Here is a 14,262-nt window from a genome sequence, read left to right as displayed (position 1 = left end):
CACTCAGTGACGTTCTTACCATCCCAGCCTTTTCCGGCCCCCTCCCTGCTTTTTTTCTTTCCACCTACATTTCTTCCTTGTCATCTTCCTACACGCTTCCTCTGAGAGATGCCACAGTCTGGTGAGTTCTGTGGCGCTGGGATGGATGAAGCCTGGAGCTGAGCCGTGGCTGGAGAACCCCCAGGGGACCCAGAGAGATTGGGCGAGGGTCCTTGAGCAAGATCAGTGTCACAGACGCTGGGCTGATCAGCGCTGGCCCCAGACCTGGCTGGCATCTTTCATGCCTCTCTCCTTGCTGGTCTCTGTGGCGAGCAGAAATTAGGAGTGTGGAAATCACTGTTTAATATTCTAAACACAATAACCACAGCAAATATCTAGGAAGCCCCATGGCTCCTGGGAAACCCAGAGAGCTAATAAGAGAGGAAGTTTGTCGCCTGGTGAATCCTTGCCCCCGCTGTTTTCAGGTAACCAATCCTGGTGAAACACCAGCAGGAAGCGAGGATGCTGCATGAAGGTGGCACCCACTGTCTTCCAGAGGCACCAGAACAAATTGCTTCCATCCACCTTTTGGGACCCTGGATTTAACAAATGCTCCTCAACATTCTTCCTGTTTGACTCTGAGCAGCATTTGAGGCAGTGCTAAGCGGTGTCTCCTGGGAGGCAGGGATTCTGCGACTGGGCCCTGTGGGTTTATTAGACTTTACACTGGCAATGTCTGCACTCAATTCACATCTCTTTTGTATGTTTTGTATCTGTATGCATCTCTTCCTCTTTTTTTCTTTTTTTGGATGCCCCATGGTAGGTACATGGAGTTCCCAGGCCAAGGATAGGGTCTGAGCCACAGTTGCAATCTACGCCACTGCTGTGGCAATGCTGGATCCTTTAATCCACTCCGCCGGGCCAGGGATGGAACCTGTATCCTGGTGCTGCAGAGGCAACGCCATTCCCATTGCGCCACAGCTGGAACTCCTATACGCATCTTTTGCTGATGACTGGTTTGGTGTTTCCGTATTTCTTCCTGGCCACATTAGAAATAATGCTAAAAAGCTCCTTTTCTGCTTGGGGTTAGAACTCATTGCATCCTTCTCCTTGAGCACCTGTCTCCATCTCATGGATTCTCTTCAGAAGGTGGACAAGCCTTGTTTGGGGAGGGGTGGCCTTGGTCTGGAATCCACACAGAGACCAGGCTCAGCAATCCCCAGACCACCAGGAACACAGACCTGTAGTTCACAGCACAAACCCCTGATAACACGTCTCAGTATCGTTCTTCTAGATCACTTGTGAATGACAGTTTGCCTTTCTCTTCAGAAGGCAGATATTCTTGGGAGCTACTTTCCTTACCTGTTGAAGAATTCTGTATCCTCTTTATGTGGCAACATCCAGACTTTATTACGGGTTGTTTATTTCATCACTTATCATATAGAGGCTGAGCTTTCATCTCATTTTTTTTTTTTTTTTTGGTCTTTTTAGAGCGACAGTGGTGGCATATGGAAGTTCCCAGGCTAGGGGTCGAATCAGAGCTACAGTCGCCACCCTACGCCACAGCCACAACCACACAAGATCCAAGCCACACCTGTGACCTACACTGCAGCTCATGGCAACGCTGGATCCGCAACCCACCGAGCGAGGCCAGGGATCGAACCCGGATCCTTATGGATACCAGTCAGGTTTACTACAGCTGAGCCATAGGGGAACGCCTCATCTTTTTAAAGAATCCGTGGATCTCCCTCTTGCCCTAAATTCCAATCCAGTGGAAAAGCCTCCTCACTTAAAAAGTGCTTCAATGGGAGAGGAATAACTAACACACTGTTAAAGAATATTCATTGCACACCATCCATGACAGCAAAGGCAAATAATATTTTAAAGTCCCACAGCAGGGACTGATTAAATAAACTACCGCACATCTGTGGCATGAAGTATTAGGCAGTCATTAAAAGCCGTATTAAGAAAACATTTAAACATGGGGAAATGCTCATGATTTATAATGAAAAAGAAATGTAGGCTGTAATATTGCCCATATGATATGCTGTAAGTCTGGTAAAAACGGATATACGTGCACGCAGACAAAGCTGAAGGAAGCTCAAAGAAGTGTCAATGCTAATTTCCCGAGTGAAAAGACAGCAGAGGGTTATTTTTTTTCTTTCTATTTTCCTACACTTTCCAAATTTTCCACCCAAAGAAAATGGCTCTTTTGGGCTAGGGGATTTGTGTATGTTGGCTCGATCGAAGGTACCAAGTCTTCTGTTCTAAACAACTGCTTTTGCTTCTCCGTCACATAGGATCATCCTTAGCCTTTGAGGGGAAGTATCTAAGTCTCCAACACGGGAAACTCTGGTTTCAGATCTTGGGTTTAGCTATCTATGTATAGTTTGTGTCAGATCATTTCGGTCAGCCCTGAAATGCATGTCTCCTTTGGCTGCTTTTCTCTAACCTAATTTGGGGGAAGAATGTCTTTTCCCCTCCCTAAACCCAACCTGCCAGCCTTGTTAAACATGCGCTAATCCTGTTACCTGCTCCAAGTCCTCTGATGGCCAAGCAGGTCCTACCAGCCCCTGTCTAGACAAAAAGGACCCACCGTAGCCCCAGCTCCAGTGGTGACAACACACAGTCGGCTGGCAGTGAGGTGCTTGGTAAGGAAACGTCTTGTGACTGTTGACTGGAGACGAGAGCAGTGACCTTGAGGCCAGCTTTGGTCTATTATTTTGACAGCAAGTCCCTCTCTAGTTCTTCCTCGGAGCTCTGCATGCGCTGGGAAGTGGGTGTATGGACAGGGTCTCCTCCGGTTACCAATTCCTTCCAAGGGGGCTGGGTTGGGATGTGCATTCTGGATTTCACAGCAAATGGCGCGTCACATGGCTAATTCACAGCAAAAACCATGGTAAACTAGCTGGAAGAAGGCAGCTGTGTTGGGGCAGGAGGGTGGAGTGGGGGAAGGAAAGGAAGCCTCAGGAGGAGAAAAGCAGACTAATGGAAGCTGGAAGGGGCAGCAAAGGCCACATTCTGGGTGTGGGCACTGAATAGGTGAACAGAGCTGTATACGACGGGATAAAGCAAGTATCGGACCATGAAAAGTCTACCTTCTTGATTTCATTCCTCTACAGAGCTTAGGTGACTCCAGGCATCAACAGATGTGGGTCCACGGACCCTGAGAGAAGGCAAGATGGCTAGTGATGTTCCAGCCGTGCTTTGGAGGGGTCTCAGAGCCCCTCTATACCTACGCATGGTACCCCAGTCCCACCAGACCCTCCCCCCCCACAATGGGCCCAATCCTTCCACCAAGGGTCCTGTCTCCAGCGAGTGGGTGGAAACACGTGACCTCCGGTGCTGGTGACCTGAAGGCGGGGAGAGCGTCGTGAGGGACGCACCAGAGGACAGGCAAGGTTTGCGAGGAAGGGCGGGGCACGAAGATGGCGTCAGCTCCGCGTGGAGCAGGAACCGGGTCCCTGCTGGCCACCCAGGGATCTCCGGGACCCAGCACAGCACACGGACGTCTGGAGCGACCGTCATACGCAACACGCCCTGACTGTCGACACGGCTGGGCCGCACGCACGACCACCTCCGAGGCGGGTGCCAGCGCGGCCTACGTTTTCGAAGGAAACAAAATGGCGCCGTGGGTGCGCGGGGGGTCTCCCAGGCAGCAACCAGCAACTTCCGGTGCGGTTCTTCCGTCTCTCTCTCACCTTCAGACCTCAGTGTGTCTACTCTCTCCCCTCCGGACCCCGCCATATGCGTCACCAGGACCCGGGTTAACAATGGCCTCCTACCTTGAAGAGCCTTCCTCCCACAGCATCTCGTCTGGACACCCCTAGCGTCTCTACGTGGACAGATTGAAAGACATCAGAGGCAACATGCAAAACTGGGACGTCTTCTCTCTTTTGTGTTTTTGTTTTATTGTTGGGTGGGAAAGGTGTTCCTTTGGACGGCGGCAACCTTCAATCTCACAAATGAAGCCTCTTTACAGATGGCAAATGATTGCTCTAACCTCAGTGTGTGAGCACGAATTATGCAAAAAGAGGAGAGGCGTGGGGGTGGGTGGGTAGCAGCTTTCCTGCAGCAGGAACAAAGAGGGAGGAGAGCAAATTCATGGAAAACCTGAGACCAAACTGCTCTCTACGCTGCCAGCTTTAGAAGCCACTTTCTTTGATTCCTCCTTCTTCTTCCTACACTTCTCACATCCTCTCTGGGCCCTTCGAATTTCTCACCAAATGTAACCCATGTAAGGATCAGAGGCAGTGGAGGATACCTCTGGGAGGGTCATCAAAAAAGATACAAAGTGAGGACAGGTATTAAATCAATGAAATTCAATAAATTAAAAATCATTAAATTGTAAATTAAATCTAAAAAGTCTTTTTTTTTTTCCTGCACATGCAGCATTTGGAAGGTCCCAGGCTAGGGGTCAAATCAGGAGCTGCAGCTGCTGGCCTGCACCAGAGCCACAGCCACGCCAGGTCTGAGGTGCATCTGCAACCTACACCACCGCTCATGGCAACACTGGATCCTTAATCCACTGAGTGAGGCCAGGGATGGAACCCACATCCTCATGAATATTGGTCAGGTTCGTTACTGATGAGCCACCACAGGAACCCCTAAAAAGCCACTTTTGTTTAAGATTTTGATAGCTATTATATGTAATGACCAGGGACCAGGTGAGTTATTCAGCAGTCTTAGGGATTAAGAAAGAACTCAGATGCAGTTCCTATGTGGCACAGCAGGTTAAGGATCTGGTGTCGCTACGGTTGTTGTATAGGCTACAACTGTGGTGCCAGTTCCATCCCTGCCTGGGAAATTCCACACGCCAAAAGTGAGGAGGAGAGAAGGAAGGAAGGAAGAAAGAAGCTCAGAGACAAAGATCAGATAAAAATAATCATAGTTTTGCTTTTTAGGAAAGTGGGTCCGGAATCACTTCAGTCTCAAAAGGATCTGTGAGAAGGCTAGTTTTAAACTTGGGTACCCTTGAATCTGGGAGCAACTCTCATCCCACAAGCTCTGCTCTTGAGACTAAATAGGCAAAAGACTTAGTAAACTGCAAGACTCAACACATCCCCGAGTGGATTTCAAGACGATGAATGGATAGGATGCACGTGCCTCTCCCACGCTGGCCTTCTGGATGACAAACAATCCTGTAAGTTTGAAGCTTCCTGCCAGACTTTGTGACACAGCTATTTATATATGGAGTCCCCCAGAAACAAAGAGAAGCGATGCAGACCAAGATTTATGGACGTGTTAATTACAGCATTATTTATAATATTGAAAAAATGGGAAGTTAAATGCCTAACGCATAGGTACGTGGTCCAATTACTTCATATCTACATTATACGGCATTAAGAAGCATGTCTTTGAGGAGCATTTGCTGATGAGAAAAATACTCGTGGGGCAATGAGAAATCAAAAAGGTACAAAATGGGGAGTTCTCGTCATAGCTCATTGGTAACGAATCCAGCCAGCATCCATGAGGATGCAGGTTCGATCCTGGGCCTCGTTCAGTGGGTTAAGGATCGGTTGTTGCCAGGAGCAGTGGTGTAGGTTGTAGCTGTAGCTGCGACTCAAACCCGAGCCTGGGAACTTCCATATGCTGTGAGTGTGGCCCTAAAAAAAAGACCAAAAAAAAAAAAAAAAGTACAAAATGCAAGACAGTATGATCCTATTTATTCACTTAGTTCTGGGTTTTTCCTCTCTGTTCATATACATGCACAAGACTGGAAAGAACTACAGTAAAATATTGATTGCGGTCCTGTGAGATGTGATATTAACTTAGTTTTCTGTATTTCCATATGCTTTTCTGTAATTTTCCAGTTTCATGCAAAGCTTTTCCTTTTCTAATAATATATTTAGTTTCAAGAAAGCAATGGTTACTTCTCACAAGAATACTCAGCCAAGCCAGCGCCAGTCCACTGTATAATTATTATTAATAAATGATAATGTACAAAATTCCTGTCCCTGCCTGTGAATACTACGGTAAAAAAAAAAAAAAAAATCTATATGCTCAGTCAATGACTTCTGGGCCAGAAGCTTTAAACCACATGATCTGCATTGAAATTCATCCTTGTCAAAATACGGTCTGCTGTATCAAATAGTGTGACATTGATGCATGAAGAGGGAACTGATACGGGCGGAGGATATACTCTGGGCCAGGTGCTTATGCAGAGGGTTTCACTTAGGACACTTCCGGATGAGGAAGGTGAAGTTCAGAAAGGTCACGTCGTTCGCTCTGGTCATGTGGCTACTCCTGGATTCAAACCCTTTCATTCCGGCTTGAAAGAGTCCTGACCATCACAGACCTGGTGAAAACTCCAGACATGTAGTCTTCATTTCCGATATTCTATTGCATTCTGTCCTATTCTATTCTGTCCTATTCTGTCCTGTCCTGTCCTGTCCTGTCCTATCCTATCCTATCCTACTCTACTCTATTCTATTGTCTTTTAGGCCCTCACCCAAGGCATATGGAGGTTCCCAGGCTATGGGCTGAATCGGAGCTGTAGCTTCCGGCCCTACACCACAGCCCTAGCAACATGAGACCCAAGCCAAATCTGTGACCTCCACCACAGCTCACGGCAACACCGGATCCTTAACCCACTGAGTGAGGCCCAGGGATCGAACCTGCAACCTCATGGATACTCAGATTTGTTTCCGCTGAGCCACAGTGGGAACTCCTCAGATATTTTAAAATATCTTAAGATATTCTGCTAGCGCTCCTAATGTGTGACCAAAAGAACTGCTTTTTGTTTCTTTTCTTTCCTGCAACTTAGTGGAGGTGCTGGGGAAACAGCCCAAAGGAGACAACGTTACAGACAGAAAAGTGAAAGATGAGTGAATAATCCACCTACTGGGGAATCCTGGAAAAAATAGGTCATTTGGGGGAGTCTTCTTAAGGTGCAGCAGGTTAAGGATCCCAAGTTGTCACTGCAGCGGCTCAGGTCGCTGCTGTGGCAATGGTTAATCTCTGACCTGGGAAACGTGTACGTGCCGTGGGTGCAGCCAAAAAAAAAAAAAAAAAAAAAAAAAGAAAGAAAAAGAAAAGAAAAATAGAACGAAAACAAAAAACTAGGCAATTTTTAGGGCTCCAAAAACTAGCCTCACCCTCTGCTCAGTGAGAGAGGAGGTGCCAGCGGAGACGGGAAAGTGCTACCAGGTTCCATGGGCCCAGGAATTGCTCTCCGCCCCTCTCCCCACTCTCTACCCCCCGCTGCAGGCAAGACGCTGCTTTTCCCTTCTACTTGGCCGGACTGACCCCATCTCTCAAAGGTCTTTGTTGTGGATTCCAGAGAGATATTTTTAGTTAGTTTTATGGCTGTGCCCACATGTGGAAGTTCCCGGGCCAGGGATGGCATCCAAGCCACAGCTGCAACCAATGCCAAATCCTTTAGCCCACTGCTCCAGGCTGGGGATCGAACCCTCGCCTCCGCAGCAACCTCAGCTGCTGCAGTAGGATTCTTAACCCACTGCGCCGCGGCAGGCATTCCCACAGATGTTGGGAATAATGTTTAATTTTTAAACGTTAAACACTCTCCTCTAGAAAGGACAACAGACCTTAAAGATGATTTCTTGGTTCCCCTTTTTCCATTTAATAAGAAATGCCTTTTGACATTTCTCGTGAAAGAATCTACAGACGAAGTATGGAGACAGGCCTGTGTTTCCACGCATCATCTCATTTAATTCAATCAGCAGATGAGTTTGAACCTCACAACTACAAAGTGCTTGCTCGTCACACGTATCTCATTTGTTTCTCACAACAAAACTTAAGGATGGAAAGGCAGGTGCTACTCCCCCCATTTCACAGATGAGCAGCCTGAGGCATCCTGCCACTAGGTCTGGCTTACTGGATTAGACAGCTGCTTCCTTGGAAGGCACAGAGGGACTGACTCAGGGAGAGGCATCAGAAAGTCTCAAAACATGGCAGCAATGTGTCCTTGGAACATCGGATCCCAGAAAGGGGTTTTGGGGCCAGGATGGGGTAATGAAATACTGGAGTACAAAGATACGTTATTAAGGCCACACTGTTGCCTATGGAGGGCTCTGTGTGAATTGCTTCCTTCCCTAGCTTTCTACTTCCTCAGTCCTATCCATTCTCTTATTTTTTAATTATTTTCTATTGTCACGTGCTCTTTTCTTCCTGCGTTTTATGGAAGGACAGTTAATTTACAAGGCTGTGATACTTTCTGCTGTGCAACGAAACGACTCAGCCATACACAGATACACATCCATTCTCTCTCAGATTCTTTTCCCACATAGGTTTTCCCAGAGTACCGGGGAGAGTTCTCTGTGCTTGCCAGCAGGTCCTAGCCATTCTTCAAAGCTCAAACCCGATGCCACATATCCAGAAGCCACTGTTGATTATCCAGCACAAAGAAACCATAACAACACCTGAAAGTTTCCATGTGCCTTAGCTCCTTACATCCTAATCAGCTTTTGACGTAGGCTTTGTAGTCTGCTTTACAAATGAGGAAAATGAAGCTCAGAGCCCTTCAGTAACTCATCAAGCAGACCAAGCTAAGAAGGAGCAAGTCCGGATTTTGAACTAAACCCCATCACAGCCTCCTCATCCTCCTGTACGCTTTTATCACACCTTGTACATTGACTGACCCTGGGTTCCGTCGTTCACCAGCCTTCTGCGATAAGTTCTTTGAGGGGCAGACAGCAAGCCTTGTATTTCTTTGTAACCACCCTCATCCCGCACGGGGCAGAGCTCCGTGCAGACAGCAGGTTCTCAAGAAGCATCAGATGTTAAGTAGCTTTGTGGTCGGCACAGCAGTTATGAAAAGGTACTCTGGTACTCTGAATGTCAAGCTCTCTGCTGCATATAATTAAGACAAGAGTCAACATGAAATGTATCATTTCTCCCAGCTCTAGCTTAATCAGGCATTCAGGGCCATGTCTGATTCTGCATCATGTGAGAAGAACTGCTTAGTAAGCATTTTCTGTGAGGAGCATTGTCACATGCATACAGATGTGAGAGAGATTTTTTTTTTTGTCTTTTTGCCTTTTCTAGGGCGCACCTGTGGCATGTGGAGGTTCCCGGGGCTAGGGATCTAATTGAAGCTGTAGCTGCCAAGCCTACACCAGAGCCACAGCCACGCAGGATCCGAGCCGAGTCTGCAACCTACACCACAGCTCATGGCAGCACCAGATCCTTAACCCACTGAGCGAGGCCAGGGATCAAACCCGCAACCTCATGGTTCCTAGTCGGATTCGTTAACCACTGAGCCACGACGGGAACTCCCAGGGAGAGATTTTTTTAAAAAGGCAAAAACAAAACCATCAGAATTACGAGGAACAGTGATCTCTGTTTCACCCGAGATGAAAACCTCCACAGCAAATAGAACACGTGACTAAGTATCAGACAATTCAAGGAACACCAAGAGGGAAGCAAGGTGTCAAGTGGGATTTGGGACCATGAGACTCTATCAAGAGGCCCCATGCACCATGCTACTGTTCTGGGTCAGAAACAGCGGCGGTCCAAGTTCAAGGGCTTTGCTGGAAACCCTCTTCAGCATAGTAACCATTTCCCTACTATCTTCATTGACAGGCAAACTTAACAAATACATATGCAATGTACAACTCATTAACCTGTTGGGTCTTGTTCCATTCCCCCCCCCACACACACACATCATTAGTTTATAGCTTTGAAATTATAAAGGGCTCAGACAAATTCATTGAGATTATAATTTTGGGGGTGATCTTTTTAGGGCCACCCCTGCAGTATACAGAAATCCCAGGCTAGGGGTCAAATCGGAGCTGCAGTTGCCACCCTACACCACAGCCACAGCCATGCAGGATCCAAGCCACGTCTGCCACCTACATCACAGCTCATAGCAACGCCTGATCCTTAACCCACTGAGTAATGCCAGGGATTGAACCTGCAACCTCATGGATACTAGCTGGGTTCCTTACTGCTGGGCCACAATGGGAGCTCCGAAATTAGAATTTTCATATAAAGATGAGCTCAAGTATTTCCATGTTGGCGTCTGGTAACCTAAGATAATGATCCCACCATACTTTATAGCCAAACCATGCATAGTAATTTTATTTATTTAGTTTTCTTTTTTTGCTTTTTAGTACTGCACCTACAGCATATGGCGGTTCCCAGGCTAGGGGTTGAATTGGGATCCGAGCTGCGTCTGCTCATGGCAATACCAATCCTTAACCCACTGAGCGAGGCCAGGGATTGCACCCGCAATCTCATGGTTCCCAGTCGGATTCATTTTCTCTGCGCCACAACGGGAACTCTGACACATAGTAATTTTAATAAGCCACCAAGAGACAGGGCTTCTGATTCCCTTGAGTTATAAAGTGCCACATTCTCGTGGACATTCAACCAACACTGAGAAACAAGAGGAAACCCCAGATGCGTGGTACCTACGTTTGTGTCCTCATGACTGTGGCCATTGGTCTCCACCAACTCCTTGGTACCCTTCAGCTGCAGATGTGAAGAAAAAAACAAAACCCCAAATGAATAAACAAGCATATCTATTAAGCACATATCATCCTGCTAACCTTGATTTATCTGACGGTGCACTTGATAAAACTTCCAACAAGAAAAAAACAGATGGGGCCCATAATTCTAACAAGTCTTAGAAATCAGTTCGAGACCAATATTTTATGGGACTTGAGGGCTGGCAAGAAATAAATGGGCCTTGGTCATTATTTTTAAATAATAAGATTAGAAAGCAGTTCCATAGGCATAAAATGTATAAAATTGGTTCTTAAGAATAATAAATGATTTCATTTTCTCGTTGTATTGCTATTAATTTAAACCCTGCAGTGTTTGCAAGTTGCCACAGGCTAAATGATGTTACGTTAACGATGGTTCGTGAATGAGGTATTTTTGCCTGCTTTCACTTGCCGCAGTGCTACTGGACGGGGCCTCCTTGGGAACCTATGTGAACAACTGGCATGGTTTCTGGAGGCCTCGAAAAAGACGATTTGCTTCTTTGGGGAAAGGAAGAATCAGGAACCCATCTCCCTGGTCACCAAAGCAGTAGAAGAAAAGCTGTTTCTCGAATGAGATTTTTTTAACAGGGCACATTGAAAATGCCTCTCTTTCCCTCTTCTCTCGCAGAGGGCTTCGTAGGAATCAGTTAGCGGGAGATTTTTCTGGAAACCTTTAATTGGCATTTTATGCTAGCCTGACTCAAAGCTGACCCATGGAAACGGAGAACAGGGGCAAGGGGGAGCAGGCCTTGCAGCTGGTGGCAGTATAATAATAAGTCTTCCTGGCTTATTATGTTTGGGAAGGCGCACCTTCTTTTTTTTTTAATTAATTTGTTATTTTAAAAACTGTATTATTTATTTATTTAAATAGAGTATAGTTAATTTACAATGTCGTGCCAAGTGCTGTACAGCATAGTCACCCAGTCACACATACATATGTTCTTTTTCTCTTTTCTTTTTTTGGTCTTTTTGCCTTTTCTAGGGCTGCTCCTGTGGCATATGGAGGTTCCCAGGCTAGGGGCTGAATTGGAGCTGTAGCCACCGGCCTACGCCAGGGTCACAGCCACTCCAGATCCGAGCCATGTCTGCGACCTACACCACAGCTCATGGCAATGGTGGATCCTCAACCCACTGAGCGAGGTCAGGGATCGAACCCGAAACCTCAGCGTTCCTAGTTGGATCGTTAACCACTGAGCCACGACGGGAACTCCCCATATGTTCTTTTTCTCATACCATCTTCCGTCATGGTCTATCCCAAGAGACTGGATAGAGTTCCCTGTGCTGTACAGTAGGACCTTAGTGCTTATCCATTCTAAATGCATCTACTGACCCCAAATGCCCCGCCCAGGGGGAGGGGGGATGGGGGGAGGAAAGCAGCATCTTCTACATCATCTTTTTTTTTTCCCTGTCTTTTGTCTTTTTAGGGCCGCACCCGTGGCATATGGAGGTTCCCAGGCTAGGGGTCTAATTGGAGCTACAGCTGCCAGCCTACATCACAGCAACAGCAACTCGGGATCCGAGCCACATCTGTGACCCACACCACAGCTCGTGGAAACGCTGGATCCTTAACCCACTAAGCGAGGCCAGGGATCGAAACGTGCAACCTCATGGTTCCTGGTTGGATTCATTAACCACTGAGCCATGACAGGAACTCCCTGCATCCTTTTTATGCCTAAAAGAAAGTATTCATGGTGGGATAGACATGCTTAAAGTTTCAAAGAAAATAAATGCACATATACCACTCATGGGTTTGATTCTGATGGTGGTTCTTTTGGGCTCTTTTGAAGTGTTAAAATGAAAGCTTCTTTGGCTTTCGGAAGGCAACCTCAAATTCTCGGCAAGAAAGCCATACACCCTCCATGCCAAGAGAGGGGCTCTGCCCAAGACGTGGCGACAGGATGGAGCTGAGAAGGGGACAGCTGATGGTGGATCAGCGCAGTGGATCGGGGCTCCCTTCGGCCTCGTCCCATTTGAGGAAGCAACATTTTTCCCAATTTCTTCGGGGCTGCACCACTGATGTTTCCACACGTAAGAGACAAGGAAGAGAGGGCAGTGTGACACACATGAGAAGAAAGAGGGCCCCACAGCGACAGGAGTACCACCTGCTATCAGAGGGACAAAGGGACTTAAAAATCCCTCTCTCTTGTCCTAGCTCAAGGTTCTTATCTTTTCTTTCTTCTCTTTCTTCCTTCTCTTCTTTCTTTCTTCTTTCTCTTCCTTCCCCTCTCTCCTCCCTCTCCTCCTCTCTTTCTTTATTTCTTTGCAGCAGGTGGAGGTCCCCGGGCCAGGAATCCTGAGTAACAGCAGTAACCAAAGCCACAGCTGTGACAGCACCAGCTCCTTAACTGGCTAAGCCGCCAGGGAACTCCGCAAGATTTTCTTATCATAATGTTCCTCATCATCTTCCCCTTCATCAGCCCTCCCTGCTCATCTGTGCTTCCTGGAGTCAAAAGGAAGCTTGGCTCAGGAGAAGGTTTTCTTTTTCAGTGGAAGGAATGGACGGTGCTATTAAAGCCAGTCCCACCTTCACACGTTTCCTAGGACCAACAGGCTGTCCATCTTCTTGCATTTAAGTAAATTCCATCATCAGAAAAAAAAAAAAAAAAAAAAAGAGTTCCCGTCATAGCACAGCGGACATGAATCCAACTGGGAAACATGAGGTTGCAGGTTCGATCCCTGGCCTCACTCAGTGGGTTAAGGATGTGGCGTGAACTGTAGTGTAGGTTGCAGATGCAGCTCAAATCCCATGTTGCTGTGGTTGTGGCGTAGGCCAACGGCTGCAGCTCCTATTGAACCCCTAGCCTGGGCACCTCCATATGCTGCAGGTGAGGCCCTAAAAAGAAAAAAAAATTTCCATCATTGGTCTCCATGTTATGCTCTCTGTGCATGTGTGTGTGTATGTGTGTATGTGTGTGTGTGTGTGTGTGCTGTGAGATCTCACTCCCCATCTACCTGCTCTCTTCTGCCAGATCCACACAGGTCCCCCCTCCCCTACCAACAGAAGCTACAGGCTGGCCACTACTTTGCCCTCACTGGCCTCCCCCGTTTTGTCCTGAGCTGCTGTTCTCCTCCAGCTGGAGGGCTGGACCTCTCGCCTGAGGATACGTGGGTTTGTATACAGGCTGCGGGTGCCAGTACCCCCTTTGCAAGGGAACTGAAAGGCTGGAGCCAGCATCTTCACAGGGTGTTGCGGGAATGAGCCTGCCTTCCCTGGGCTGGAGGTGCGAATGAGGGTCTGCCTCCCGACCTGTTCCTCCTTTTCAGGATTTCCATCCAGTGGCAGTTGCTTTAAAGAGCAAAACTGGAAGTCCTCAGAGGAGGGTATATCTTTTCCTGTGTGTGTGTGTGTGTGTCTACATAATAACAAGACTTTAGGGCCAAATCATATCTCCAAAAAAAAAAAAAAAAAAAAAAGGGAGTTCCTGTTGTAGCAGGTTAAGAACCTGACTAGCATCTATGAAGATGCAGGTGTAATTCCTATACTTGCTCAGTAGGTTAAAGGATCCGGTGCTGCCATGAGCTGTAGTGTAGGTTGCAGACGCGGCTCAGATCTGGCATGGCTGTGGCCCTGGTGTAGGCCGGCAGCTGTAGCTCTGATTCAGCCCCTAGTCTGGGAACTTCCAGATGCTGCAGGTGTGGCCCTACAAAGAAAAAAGAAAAAAAATCTCCACCTGTTTAATTCCTATCTATGCAGGTACAGAAGATGCATTCACATGTATACCTAGTCTACTCAAGTTCAAAGAGAGCCTTGGAAGGCAATGTTCATGGAGACAGAGATGTTTTTATTTTTTGTCTTTTTGCCATTTCTTGGGCTGCTCCTGCAGCATATGGAGGT

At 47.3% G+C, this 14,262-nt stretch overlaps 1 protein-coding gene across 14 annotated transcripts in view; it reads right to left on the bottom strand.

Annotated features, from left to right (window-relative positions):
• The window catches only part of ENOX1 (ecto-NOX disulfide-thiol exchanger 1), a 660,000-nt gene that overhangs the window by 58,141 nt on the left and 587,597 nt on the right, over positions 1–14,262 (bottom strand). For all 14 annotated transcript variants that reach the window (XM_021065349.1, XM_021065348.1, XM_021065354.1 and 11 more), the window contains one exon: positions 10,357–10,413. In XM_021065349.1, coding sequence (XP_020921008.1) covers positions 10,357–10,413 — 57 coding nt within the window. The remainder of the gene's footprint in view (positions 1–10,356; positions 10,414–14,262) is intronic.

The sequence above is a fragment of the Sus scrofa genome, chromosome 11, assembly GCF_000003025.6.
Source record: "Sus scrofa isolate TJ Tabasco breed Duroc chromosome 11, Sscrofa11.1, whole genome shotgun sequence".
NCBI classification, from domain to species: Eukaryota; Metazoa; Chordata; class Mammalia; order Artiodactyla; family Suidae; genus Sus; species Sus scrofa.
The sequence above is the reverse complement of the archived record's forward strand: the minus strand, read 5'-3'. Positions and strand labels throughout refer to the sequence as shown.